This window comes from Perca fluviatilis, chromosome 3 (assembly GCF_010015445.1).
Source record: "Perca fluviatilis chromosome 3, GENO_Pfluv_1.0, whole genome shotgun sequence".
In the NCBI taxonomy this organism is placed as follows: Eukaryota; Metazoa; Chordata; class Actinopteri; order Perciformes; family Percidae; genus Perca; species Perca fluviatilis.
In genome coordinates, this window is record NC_053114.1 from 44,661,034 (window position 1) to 44,673,926 (window position 12,893).

Genomic DNA, 12,893 nt, shown 5'->3' on the forward strand with positions numbered 1-12,893 from the left:
ATGTAGTCTAATTGGTTCATGCTCCACGCTAACTGGTGACAATGAATCTCGTTATCTTGAAACTTTCATGATCTAAACATGGAATATTGTTTATCTGTTTCCATACAGTCATTAAGAGTAATGCAACAGTTACTTATCATTTTGACCAGTTGTATGAATTGATAGTTAGATGATTGTAATGAAATGAATAGACAATCATCTGAAATGTAATGTGTGAATTGCTTTTTGAAATAGTAGTACTTTGATGTTAAATTGTGTCAGTGAACAGGTGATCTTTGTTAAATGAACAAATTATAATAGGTTTATGTGTATTGTATCCAAGCAATTGACAAAAGTGTTGGAGTTTTGAAAAATGTGCATTTTTATCATTGGTTGTGAGTTTTGTGTCTAGAGTTTTGAAAAATGACGTCAAGGTTCTGAAATTAGTGCCAAAGTGATTGTAAAAAAACTGTAAAGTACAACCAAGTTGAGAAACACTGCATTTGATGTTTTACAGTACTGTCTTTTCTTTTCTATTTTGTAGCTATTTATTTTTGCTTTGATTGAAATCAACCTATGTTTCGATCGTATTGTATTGTTTTTCATCAATACATTTCAGATTTTGATCAATGAATCCACTGCATCTGCAGTATTCTCTCTACTACTGCAGTACTTTTACAGAGATGTTTTTAGATCTAGTACCATAATGAAACATGTATCACCTATTTTGTACTACAGTATTTAATGATTGTACAAACAATCCCACAGTGAAACTATGGGTAGCTTGTGTGGGGGTGATCTAAAGTAACGTTTCAGTGGTATTTCACAATATATTGATTTTTTGAACCAATTGTTGTGCAAGATTTATTTAAAGATATGAATGCACAATGCAATGTTCTGAAAATTGGACAGCCTGTGTTACTGACAAGTGATGACCGTTTTGTGTCTAAAGTTTTGAAAAATGACAAAATAACAAATTTAGTATATGTTTGTATAATATACTACATTTTTTATTTCAATCAGTTTTAAAGAGAGAGAGAGAGCGAGAGAGATATTGTTGGATGGATGATGTTCTCTATTGCCCCCTCCCTCTCTCTCTCTCTCTCTCTCTCTCTCTCTCTCTCTCTCCCCCCCCTTTCAATCATCTTTAAATAAAATAAATAACTCTTTGCACTCTGGTAACATAATATGTTACCAGAGTGCAAAGTCCCAAAGTTATTTATTTTATTTAAAGATGATTTGTTTTGGCTTTAAGGCTGACTGAGCCTCTATATATGGGTAGTTTGTTAGTGTGGTCTTTAAACTTGTGTGTGTGTGTATTTGGACTGAAAAAACGTGATTAAAAAGGTCCACTTCTTGAAAAAAAGAACCCCACCTTCCACGTACCTGTGGGTAATGCTAGCATCAGCATAGCGACAGTAGCTAAGCAACATCCTGTCTCTCGCCCCCTCTCGCTCTCCCTCTCTCTCTCCCTCTCTCTCTCACCCCTCCCTCTCCCTCTCTCCCTCTCTCTTTGCCTCCTCCCCCTCTCTCTCTCTCTCTCCCCCTCCCTGTCTCCCTCTCTCTCTCTCCCCTCCCTCTCCTGGGTGAAAGTCCTGTGTTTTACACATCCATCCATCCATCCATCCAACCATCCATCCATGGATCCACAATGGACAAAAAGAGTCTTTAAACGCTTCAGATGTAAAGTTATTCGCTGTCAAAGTGACGCCAGAATGAATGGGAGTCAATGGGATGCTAACGGGAGGTGATGGCTTGTTAGCCTCGAAATCTCCCCATAGGAAGTACTCTTTCCGGATGCTTGCTTACCCCCTTGGAACTGATGTGTGTTAAAGACAAAAGAAGAATTATCTTCCTGGGATGAGCAATGTGTCACTTCCTCTTTGTGACTCACACTTACTTTGGTAAGTTGCTAAATTTATGTTGCTGGATGCTCAGCCTACATAATACAATTCATACAGCCAAAGATATCTTAACTTTTACATTTTAGCCATGCAGTTAACTCATCCACACTGATTTACTGTGCATGACATTATAGATTACTGATCCATCCACAACAGTAATTATCAGCAGTCTTAGAATAAACCTTAAAGTTGTCAGTGAACAGTCCTATGGAAATAGGCAAGGGAGAAAAGTAAGAGGGGGTTTTGGTAATACTTTGTTACTGTAAGTTCTTAATAACTTGTTTCAAACACCCTAATAATAGGGCAGCATGGTGGACCAATGGTTAGCCCTGTGGCTTCACAGCAAGAAGGTTCTGGGTTTGAATCTAGGTTGTTTCGGGCTTTTCTGGGTGGAGTTTGCATGCTCTCCCCATGTTTTCGTGGGGTTCCTCTGGGTGCTCCGGTTTCCCCCACCATCAAAAAACATGTACTAGGTTCTCCAGTCAGTGCCCTTGAGCAAGGCACTGGCTCAGATCTGGAGTTGGTCCCTGGGCGCTGTGATTGGCTGCCCACTGCTCCCTTGAGGTATGGGTTAAATGCAGAGAATGAATTTCGCTACATGTATGTGTATGTGACAATAAAGTACCTTTAAATCCTCCTTTCTGGTAACACATTAAAACCACACACAGACAAATCCTCCTTTCTGGTAACAAATTAAAACATAATGAAACTATTAAAACAATATTCTGTAAATCTGTACCCAATAAAATAATATAAAAACTAGTTTGTCCTTGCCTCAGGGTGTACCTTTTCTCCACTGGAAGCCTTAAAAGAGGTCCCTCTTTACACTTCCAAAGTTAAGAGCTCCAGAAGGACACCTATTTTGTGAGTTAAGTATCAAATTCAGACACTTTTTTTAAAGGCATGGGGATATTAGATGTGTTTCTCCAGTCCACCAGCTCTATCTCTCTGTTGGGGGGTCTGGTGGTCCTGCTCCTCTTCTACCTTGTCTTCTCCTCCAGCTTCAGCTCCAAGGAAGACAGTAAGGAACCTCCAGGACCAACCCCGCTTCCCCTCATTGGGAATCTGCTGCAGCTTGACCTCAAGAGACCCTACCACACATTACTGGAGGTGAGAAAGTGCCGTAAAAGTAAAGCGTGTTTTACAGTAACCGCAGCCCAGCTGCCGTGCGCATATGTGACGTCATGAAATAGCCGTGACTATTTATACCCGCGCTGGTGGTCGCGACACTAGTTGCGGTCTTCTCCTGAACAGAGGTGGCGCTAATGAGCAAATGCTACCGACGTTGCTCTTTCTACGGACTAGAAGAAGAAGAAAAAGGTAAACGACGGCAGAAAGTACAGCAGCATTGCCGGCACAGGCTAATTACTGATCACTAACATGCTAGTTAAAGCCCATGTTGCAAGTTAACCACCACTGTTGATTAACAGGTACATATAGCACTCAATATATGTATATCATTGTTAAAAATGTCTCCAAATAGTGTTAAAGGACAGTTTTTGTCATTTTTGTCAGGTTTTTGGTATTAGTGTTTTTTCTTCCGCAATTCGGTGATGACGTCACGTTGGGGAGACGTGTATCAGCCTAGTACTAGAACTATGGTGACTGACTGGGATGAGGAAGAGGGGTTTTACTGTCCGTGAATAGCACCAAGTGAAAGTCAATGTTTAATTTATATCTAGTGACAGTGATCATGTCGTTAGTTCAGATAAGTACCGGTAAACTTATCTAGATCTAGAAAATACAAGGCATCATGCTAGCTATGTGCTAACTTGCCAGTCCCACCTGTGAAATCCCTCGATGGTTGTAAACACACACACACAGATATGATTGATATCATGATTCTCACGTTTTGATGGTAGCCTACTAGCAGTATCAACATATTTGCCTGGTGTTTATTTATTACTTGGACTGGGATGCTGTTCAGCTTTTCTCAAGTTTAGACAGCTAGCTAACGCTACGCCGACGTTTCGCTAACGTTAGCGCAACAGCGTTAGCCTAGCCGGCTAGGTAAATATTACAACTGCCTTCGGAGTTTCCTATATCTGCGTCCACGTTTTTAACCTAAGACCTGTGGCGTTAGTGCTCCTTTTGTACCATAACTTTATTGAATGAAACGTTAAACTTCGCAACCACGAGATGGGTGAGTTTTTGTTAGTTACACACAAAGCTAACTGGCTATAGTTAGCCTGTACGTATGCTAGCGGACATTAGCTAACGTTGCATAGCCAGCAAGCAGCTTCGGAGCTAACCTCGAAAGCTAACACATCCATGTGTCTCCATTTCAAACATCACTGCAGATTGACTGCTTTTAACAGCAGAGGTTGATTGTGGGCAACATACTGTCGCGGTTAGCTCGCCGAAACTACTGCCGATTGCCGAAGTTGCTGGCTGGCTACGTAACGTTAGCTAATCCCGCTAGCATACGTACAGGCTAACTATAGCCAGTTAGCTTTGTGTGTAATGTTACAAAAAAACACCTATTTCGTAGGAGCGAAGCTTAATATTTCATTCAATAAAAGTATGGCACAAAAGGAGCACTAACGCCACATGTCTTGTGTTGACAACGTGGACGTAGCTCCGAAGGCAGTTGTAATAACGGTATTTAACTAGCAGTCCAAGCTAACACTGTTGCGCTAACGTTAGCAAACGTCGGCGTAGCGTTAGCTAGCTGTTTAAACTTATGACAAGCCGAATAGCATCCCCGTCCAAGCTGCCTTTCACTTCCCCCCCAATATTATTATACACATAATAAAGACACATTGACCAAAAGCCATATTTTGCCACACCAGCGGCAAAAACCGTAACCGGGACAGTGAACCGAGACGGGGCTTTCGCCTGTCGTCTCCCCAATGTGACGTCATGCAATGCATTGTGGGGGAAAGGAGAAACCACTGTAAAAAAGTACAACTTTTTCGTATTTTATTCCGTTTTGTGATATCCATTGTATTTGATGTTGTTGGGTAACAGTTTAAATGTTTATTACCAACAAGCAAATTGCAAAAAATTGTTAGAAAATAAACCTTGCAACATGGGCTTTAACATTAGTAATTAAACTTAAACAGCTAATGTGAGTCCAAACTGCCTGCGAGCTTCTCCTGTACTATACGGTCATTCCTCTACTGTGTGACCTAATCGTTAGCCTATTTTTATAAAAGCGTCTGCTACGGAGCCATAACGTGAGGTACAAGGTAATGGAGCCTTTTATACATTGTCGTGTTTCTTTAGAAATAAACAACGGACAAATAGAGTCTTTAAACGCTTCAGATGTAAAGTTATTCGCTGTCAAAGTGACGTCAAAATGAATGGCAGTCAATGGGATGCTAACGGGAGGTGATGGCTTGTTAGCATCAAAATGGTGCCATGGGAGGTTCGAGTTCTGATGCGAAGCTTACCCCCTTGATCTTAACCCAGTAAGTTTACCAGAGAGACCTGCAGTCACTCTGAGAGTCCTGGCATCACATTGTCGGCGAACTCATTCAGGCTTCCTGTTTCTGCTTTGTTGCGAAAAAAAAAAGAAGAACCGTGCACGACCTCTGCGCCAGTATAATGGATGCGGCTAGTATCATTCACCTTTTACTTAGCTTTCTTGTCAGGTAGTTTGTTATTTGTGCTCCTCCAGTAGGTCTCTCATCTTGTTTTCTTTCTCCTGTGTGTGTCCTATATCCGAATGTGTCATGACATTATGATGCTGTTCTTAGCTTTCCAAGAAATATGGATCAGTGTTCACTGTCTATTTGGGACCAAAGAAAGTGGTGGTCCTGGCTGGGTACAAGACAATGAAGGACGCACTTGTCAATCATGCTGAAGAGTTTGGAGAAAGAGATCCAATGCTAATTATGCGTGAACTTAATAAAGGACATGGTAAGGAAAGAAAAGAAAGCTATTTTCGTTAAACATGGTCTTATTTTGTTCAGCTTTCAGCCCCCAGTTGTGCATTTAACATATTTTGTTGAACCACTCAGGTATTTCATGGTCCAATGGTGATTCGTGGAAAGAGATGAGGCGCTTTGCTTTGACTAACCTGAGAGAGTTTGGGATGGGCAAGAAGGCGAGTGAGGACAAAATCATTACGGAATGTGAATACCTCATTGAAGTGTTCAAGAAATTCAAAGGTCGGTCTAAAAACCTTAGTATTTAACCAACTACATGAGAAAGGATTTTAATTTGTTCCTGTTTCCCTTGTCACAGGAGAAGCTTTTGATATGACCCAACCGTTACAATATGCAGTCTCCAATATTATCTGCTCCATGGTTTATGGCAGCAGATTTGAATATGATGATCCAGAGTTTACATCCCTGGTATATTCCATTAGCACACTTCTTCAACTTTTGGGCTCTCCTTCAATACAGGTATTTTATATTTTTGTGAAACTTCTAATTTCAATATAGTGAAATAAATATTGAACCTGGAATGAAGAAGTTGTAAAATTTTTCTGTGGCGTTATTGCGGAATGTCTCTATAATGTATGTTAACTGTAATGATTAAAAATTATACATATAGGCTATATTTATATTTTGACAGGTGTACAACATGTTCCCATGGTTCTGCAAATGGACTCCTAACCGGAAGTCCTTCCACAGATTGGATGCTGCCTTTATAAAACAGAACTTTCAGCTGTTAAGTCGTTTGAAAGAGACCTTCAATCCACAGATGTGCAGAGGCCTTGTGGACGCCTTTCTGGTCCAAAAGCAAAAGTTGGAGGTTAGAAAAACATATCTGTCAGACGAAGGGTATCGTACTACTACAAAGGTTATGGTTTGCATGGTTGAACAAAGAATAATTAATTGATATCTGGCTGAATGTAAGACTTGTGCCAACTTGGAACAAGCAGAACAATATGTTAATATGTAAAGTTTATAAGAAAGCCATTAACCACCTCAGAAAAGAGCTGTGAACAACATGAAATTTAACTTGTCCAATTTTAGATATATTAGAAACAATCTAAATTTTGAATTGGCTTACATTCATCAATTGATTCTTCTTTTTTTAACCATGCAAACCACAACTTTTTCAGTAGTATGATGCAGTTCGTCTGACAGCTTCTTTGTTCAAGTCCACATGTCTACGTTACCTGTGGTATGTCCGCATGAGGATGTGTAACTTCAGCGTCAACACCGGTGTTTCCCTCACCTGTCAATGGCGGGAAATGTATTAATGGCTAAACTCTCAAAATGGCTGCCAAACTCGCATTGTTTGATGAAAACTCACCTTTTAATCATTAAGATATTTAGATTACACACAAAAAATTGGAGTCGATCAGATTAAATTTCCAAGAGGAGTTTGTAAAGTACGACATCTTGAAATGACGAAAAATACACAATTACTTACAAATGGCCAACTTCCTGTTGGATTTAGGCTATTCTTCCAAGAGTAGCGTTCCAAAAGTATTAAGGTTCAAGATTTGTTTGAATAAATGTGCTGATCTGTACCTGCAGAAATCTGAGATTACCAACAGTCATTTCCACGAGGAAAACCTTATGATAACAGTTCAGAATCTGTTTTCTGCTGGAACTGAGACATCTGCAACCACACTGAGATGGGGACTTCTGCTCATGGCCAAATATGCAAAAATACAGGGTAAGGAGTTATACTGTAGATGTGCATTGCTTACATTAAACATTCAGGCCAAGTACTTTATCAACACCATCACCATCATAACAACAAGACCAGGGTTTTTCCTGGCTGAGATTTATGCTTTTATCGCAAAATGCTACATTGCTACACTAAACTTACCCACTATAAAGCCCCTTTCACACATGCAAAACAAAAGCTTTTCATCTTCCAGACCAGGTCCAGGAAGAGCTGAGCAGGGAAATAGGAAGTCGTCAAGTACGGGCCGAGGACAGGAAGAACCTGCACTTCACCAACGCTGTAATCCATGAGACACAGAGACTGGCCAGCATCACCCCAATGTCACTTCCTCACAAAACTGCCAAAGATGTCACCTTTCAGGGTTACGTCATTAAGAAGGTCAGACTGAATAAAACACATAATTTCAATGTGACATTTGATAAAGACACTTTAAGGACTTTTAAAAAATGCTATCACCTATCATATAGAAAATCATTTAAATTCCAGTATTGTCCACAGGGGACCGCAGTAATTCCTCTCATGATATCTGTCCTGTATGATGAGAGTGAGTGGGAGAGGCCACACAGCTTTTATCCTGCTCACTTCCTGGACAAAGACGGGAAGTTTGTCAAGCGAGAAGCTTTCATGCCTTTTTCTGCAGGTTAGTGAGCTTTAAACCAGGGTCACACATAGGTGAATGCAGGCGAGGGACCATCGCGAGTCGATGCGATACCTGCTGGTTAGGCACAGCGACAAGAAAGGCCTCTTCCATTCCTAAAAAAACTACAAGCCAATCAGGGTCAACCTGATCAACCACTGACATTGCTTTGCTGTAGGCTGCGATTTCGCTTGTTAAATTGACTTAAATTGAACTTGGATTGGCTTCAAAACTGGAAGCGAATACAAATCCTTTGCTAGCATACAATGGAAGACAATGGGAGGCGGGTTAATTTAATTTTGCGCATGTGTGACTATTATTCTTTCCTTAGGATCCCTATTATTCCCAAAATCCCAGTAGGCTCGATTTGCCACACCTATCTACACAGTAGAGCACTGCCTAATCCCTGACGTGATATCATGAGTTTGCGTAAACATACTATACATGCCCACTTTCTTAAGCCAAGTGGCATTTTATCTGTATTATTATATTACATTACATGTCATTTAGCTGACGCTTTTATCCAAAGCGACTTACAATTGCTAGTATCTTGCTCAGGGCAGTGGGAATCGAACCCAGGTCTCCCACACCCAAGGAATGTGTCATATCCACTGTACCATCACCACCCCTACACGTATGTCTACGCTGTATACAGCGGACTTAAACATACACGCCACTTTGTGTTATCTGCACGCATTTTGAGCACCATATACAGCGGACGGGTTGGGTTTAGGAAAAGAAGCGAGTATGCAGCTTGATAACACGCAAATAATGTCATACAAATTGGTGTGTCATACATACGCCACTTCATGAGAGCAGTCTGTAATCCTGTTTTGGCCGACAATTTTTCCTGGGGTCTACACAAAAGACAAGCAAGAGGCATCACTTGTTGTTAATTACTTGTTTACTGGCAGATGACAGGAAGCTTTTCCTTTGCACTCTCTTGCAGGTCATAGAGCTTGTCCTGGAGAGAGTTTGGCCAGGATGGAGCTCTTCATTTTCTTCACCAGCCTCCTGCAGCACTTTCGCTTCACTCCTCCTCCTGGAGTTTCAGTGGATGAACTGGATCTGACTCCACGTGTGGGCTTCACCCTCAACCCCTTACCTCACAAACTGTGTGCTGCCCCTGTACATGAGGAAGAGGAGGGCTTGAGAATTTAAAAAGTAGTTTAAAAGTAATGAAAATGTTCAACACGAGTGATGTGATTAAGAAAATGTTTGCTTTGGAAGCGCTCATGTCCCAGCATTGGACTTTCTTCATTAGCTACTTACTATGTATGCCAGCAGAACACGAGCATTTAACAACTATTACAAAAAAGGCTGTCTTGTAACTTGACTTAACAGTTTGATGTACACAATAAACAATGAATGAATGAATGGATTTTGTGGCAATAACTCTCTGTCAGCCTAAGCTTTTCTAACAGAGTAGCTCAGCATTAATCTTGGAGGTGTTCACCCTTCCCAACTGCTTCAAACTCAGAGCTGCAAATCATTTTGTTGCAAATAAAATATAAATGTATACTGTATGTTCTGACGTGTTTTTTGAGACCGGGGTTCGTGTCCCGCTTGTCAGGTTTCCTAAAGTTGCTTTCTTCTTTAACCGTCCCATTCTTCCCGCGTGTCACGGAACTGTAAGCCCACCCACTGCGTCAAAATGGACGCCAATCGTCCTCACCAAGTGCCTGACCAAGCACATTTAGTTAAAGCGCTAAAGGAGACTTTTAGCATCAATAACAACGACAAAGGCACCTGACCAAGCGTCCGTATATTACGAGATGGGAGTGAGAACCTGTTGCTATATAGGGCTTCATGAACAGAAACATTCACTGCTTACTCTAAAATAGAAGTATCCGATCCAGTAGTGAGCTTTTCTGGTGGTGGTTCTGTATATGGCACATTGCACTTGAGACAGTTCATGTTCATTGTGGATCCATACCAGATGGCCATTTGGGTACTTTCTACAGGTCGTCTGAAATAAACACAAATCTGTGTAACGTAGACACTTGATCATGTGTCATTAATTCCCTTATTTGATCTATCCTCGCTCAACCCGGAAATTGATGCGGTCCTTGATCACGATGGCCGTTCAGATTCCCTAACCTCTGCTCTGAGGAGAGATAAAACACAAGAGCACCTTTCTAAAATGTTGAATATGAATTGGAGAAAAAAAAAGCAATACAGAAGGAGGTAAAATAAGGCTTTATACCTTAATGAAAAACTTTCTTTGTTTTTTTTTTCTTTTGCTGTTACACATTTCAAATTAAGCTTCTGCATTTAAGCTTTTCTATTATTCCAAAAATACATTTCAATTTTCATTACGTGTTTAACCCTAACCCATTACTATGGTGCTGTGACCGTTGACTTCAAGGCACCTAACCTTAACCTTAACCCTAACCCTCTTAACAAGTCAGGGAACATTAAATCTCACTTGATATTCATGTTAAATGCTAATAAAAACCTAAACTTAGGTCCCTCTGAGTAGTAACAGTCTACACATCTTCTTTGTAGCATCCGTGTTTGTTGTTAAGATTACAATCAACATTCTGATTTTCCAACTTCAACTTCAGAAAATGTGGAGCCGTTTGCCAAACGATCGACCAATCAGCATTAGTTTTGAGGCGGGTTTAGGTGTGAGCAATGAGAAGCGACTGTTCAGTCTAAACAATGTGGCGGCTTCCACGGATGAGATGAGCGTAGCTATCGCGCAGCAAGTTTTATCTGAATTAGAAAGTATTCCTTCATTATAAGAAGAGAAAAAAACTGCACTGTAGGCTTTTCTCGGAGGAAAAGATGTTTTTGTGTACGTTGATCTGATTGGTTGATTTGGCCCGTCTATCACCAACATAGGTGGTGATAGACACATGGTTTATCCAATCAGCTAACCAGGATTTTCACCCCTTCCCAAAAGTACTCCAACAGAAAGTTCCCAGATGGATATGCAGGGCAAATGCAAAGCGATCCATCTGGCGGAGTCAGGTTACTGGAAGAGACCGAAGTCAGAAGAACAACTTCCAGTCTCGGGGACGAGGAGCAGAGAATTTTTGTGATGACGTGATGAAGAAATACGGTTTCCCCACAGTGAAGGGATGCAGTTGGGCGATGAGTAGCGGTATGAGAATAGGCCAGAGCATTTGTGTAGAAGACGAGGTGGTGACATGTCAGGCAACAGGGGGGAGCTGGTGAGGGTAACTGAACTGGGAACTGCCATGGTGGGCGGAGAAGAAGAATGTCACGTCTGCCTCCGCTCTTATTGTGTTTGTTTACATGGACTTCCTGTTTTTTTTGTAATCCACTGTTTGTCTTCATTCACTTCACTTGTTTCCCGCCGTTTTTGATTACCTGTCTCCGCCCTAATGTTATTCACCTGTGTCTAGTTGTCTTCCCCTCCCCCGTGTATATATACTCACCTGTGTTCACTTTTTCCCTGCCAGATTGTTGTAGATCCATGTTGACTCACTTTCCAGCGTTCCCTTGTTTAGTTTCCCTGTGTATCCAGACCTTTTGCCTGTATTATCGACCACGTTTTCCTGCCTGTTGGACCTATACCGTTGCCTGCATTGTTCTTGGAGCAATAAAACAATTACCTTTATCCTTGATTCCTGAGTCGTGCATTTAAGTCCGCCATTGTATCCTGACAAAGAAGACTCCTGGGGAAGAGGCGTGTAGAGTAAATATAGCCGGTACACACCAACCAGACGGCCGACCGTTGACAGAAGAGCCAGTCGAGATGATCAGTCGGGTCCCCGAGGTCCAAAAAACTGCCTCGGGACACACTGAGGCGACACCGACTTGAGAAACGTAATATGTCTCCATAACAGCAGGCGGCGCTACTCTGTATTGTTGCCCAAGAAATGAAAACCGGCAGCTGATTGGACGAACGCGTCACATGGGTTTGTTTTCTCTGGAAATTCAAAGCCAGACTGTCATGACGGCTTGTTCAGAATACGATCTCATATTGTACTAAAATAGTCCACTGAAACATGTTTCTGAAAACATTTGAAGAGAGAAATAGGCTGTGCAGTTCCTGAATCTGTCTTCATTTCAGATCAACAAAGGTCAGTTTTAAAGATTTTCGTCAGATTTTGAGAGACTCTAGTCACGCTCATCCCGCTCGCCATTTCCGGGTAAGTCCCGACTGCCCTGCCTCTGACTGAACATGTCAGGTTGGCCGAAATGAAGGCCGTCAGCCCCCCAGACTGACGACGGCACCGGACACACCGAACAGACTCGAGTCACTGACCTCGCCAGACTGTCCAACAGCTGATTTTTGGCCCTGTGTGTCCTGGGCTTAAAAGCCATTAGACCAGACTCACGGTATTCGTAGCAGGCTCCAACCTGTTGACGCAGTTCATCCAGTTTGTTTTTTAAGGATTGTGGGCTTCAGAGACGCATGGGTGGTAGTGGTAGCTTGGTAGCTCCTCGGATGCGCCGTCTGAGGCCGCCTCTCCTACCCCGTTTCCTAGCCTTCCTGCCTTGACGGAGGCCCGGTCCATGATATTGTCGTAGCTCCCCAGGCACATAAAATGGTCAAGCCAGTTTTTCCCTCACAGAAAATTTAGCCTACCTTTGAAGTTCTTTTTAAAGCTCTAGTGCGTATTCTGTCTCCCCGATGACGAATTCTAAGTAATGGAGCTCAGTGCAAATTCTTTCAGGAAGACTTCTAATCACCGCTCTCTTCCTAAAACTATTCAGCTGTTTAGAGGCGTTCACTTTTCAGTAAACCAACCAGAACTGGCCATAAAGTTCATGATCCAATTACAGCATGACGTCCTGCTTTA

General features: G+C 41.7%; 1 protein-coding gene across 2 annotated transcripts; it reads left to right on the plus strand.

Moving 5' to 3' along the window:
• The first annotated feature begins 2,786 nt into the window (after window positions 1-2,786).
• On the plus strand, window positions 2,787-9,594 carry LOC120555417 (cytochrome P450 2K1-like). 2 transcript variants are annotated; one of them, XM_039794098.1, is made up of 9 exons: window positions 2,787-2,993; window positions 5,585-5,747; window positions 5,849-5,998; window positions 6,075-6,235; window positions 6,408-6,587; window positions 7,322-7,463; window positions 7,672-7,856; window positions 7,977-8,118; window positions 9,065-9,594. In XM_039794098.1, exons 1-9 carry the CDS (start codon window positions 2,787-2,789, stop codon window positions 9,274-9,276), a joined length of 1,542 nt encoding a protein of 513 aa, XP_039650032.1. In that variant the 3' UTR covers window positions 9,277-9,594. The 2 variants fall into 2 exon arrangements, with proteins under 2 accessions (XP_039650032.1, XP_039650033.1); XM_039794099.1 differs by lacking the exon at window positions 2,787-2,993 and adding an exon at window positions 3,152-3,203.
• The last annotated feature ends 3,299 nt before the right edge of the window (window positions 9,595-12,893 follow it).

What these genes read in the sequence shown, in the direction of transcription:
- LOC120555417 (XM_039794098.1), top strand. Translation starts at nt 2,787, where the DNA reads ATGGGGATATTAGATGTGTTTCTCCAGTCCACCAGCTCTATCTCTCTG. An exon ending in CCTACCACACATTACTGGAG is followed by an intron (nt 2,994 to 5,584) that starts GTGAGAAAGTGC and finishes TGCTGTTCTTAG; the next exon opens with CTTTCCAAGAAATATGGATC. An exon ending in TTTCATGCCTTTTTCTGCAG is followed by an intron (nt 8,119 to 9,064) that starts GTTAGTGAGCTT and finishes ACTCTCTTGCAG; the next exon opens with GTCATAGAGCTTGTCCTGGA.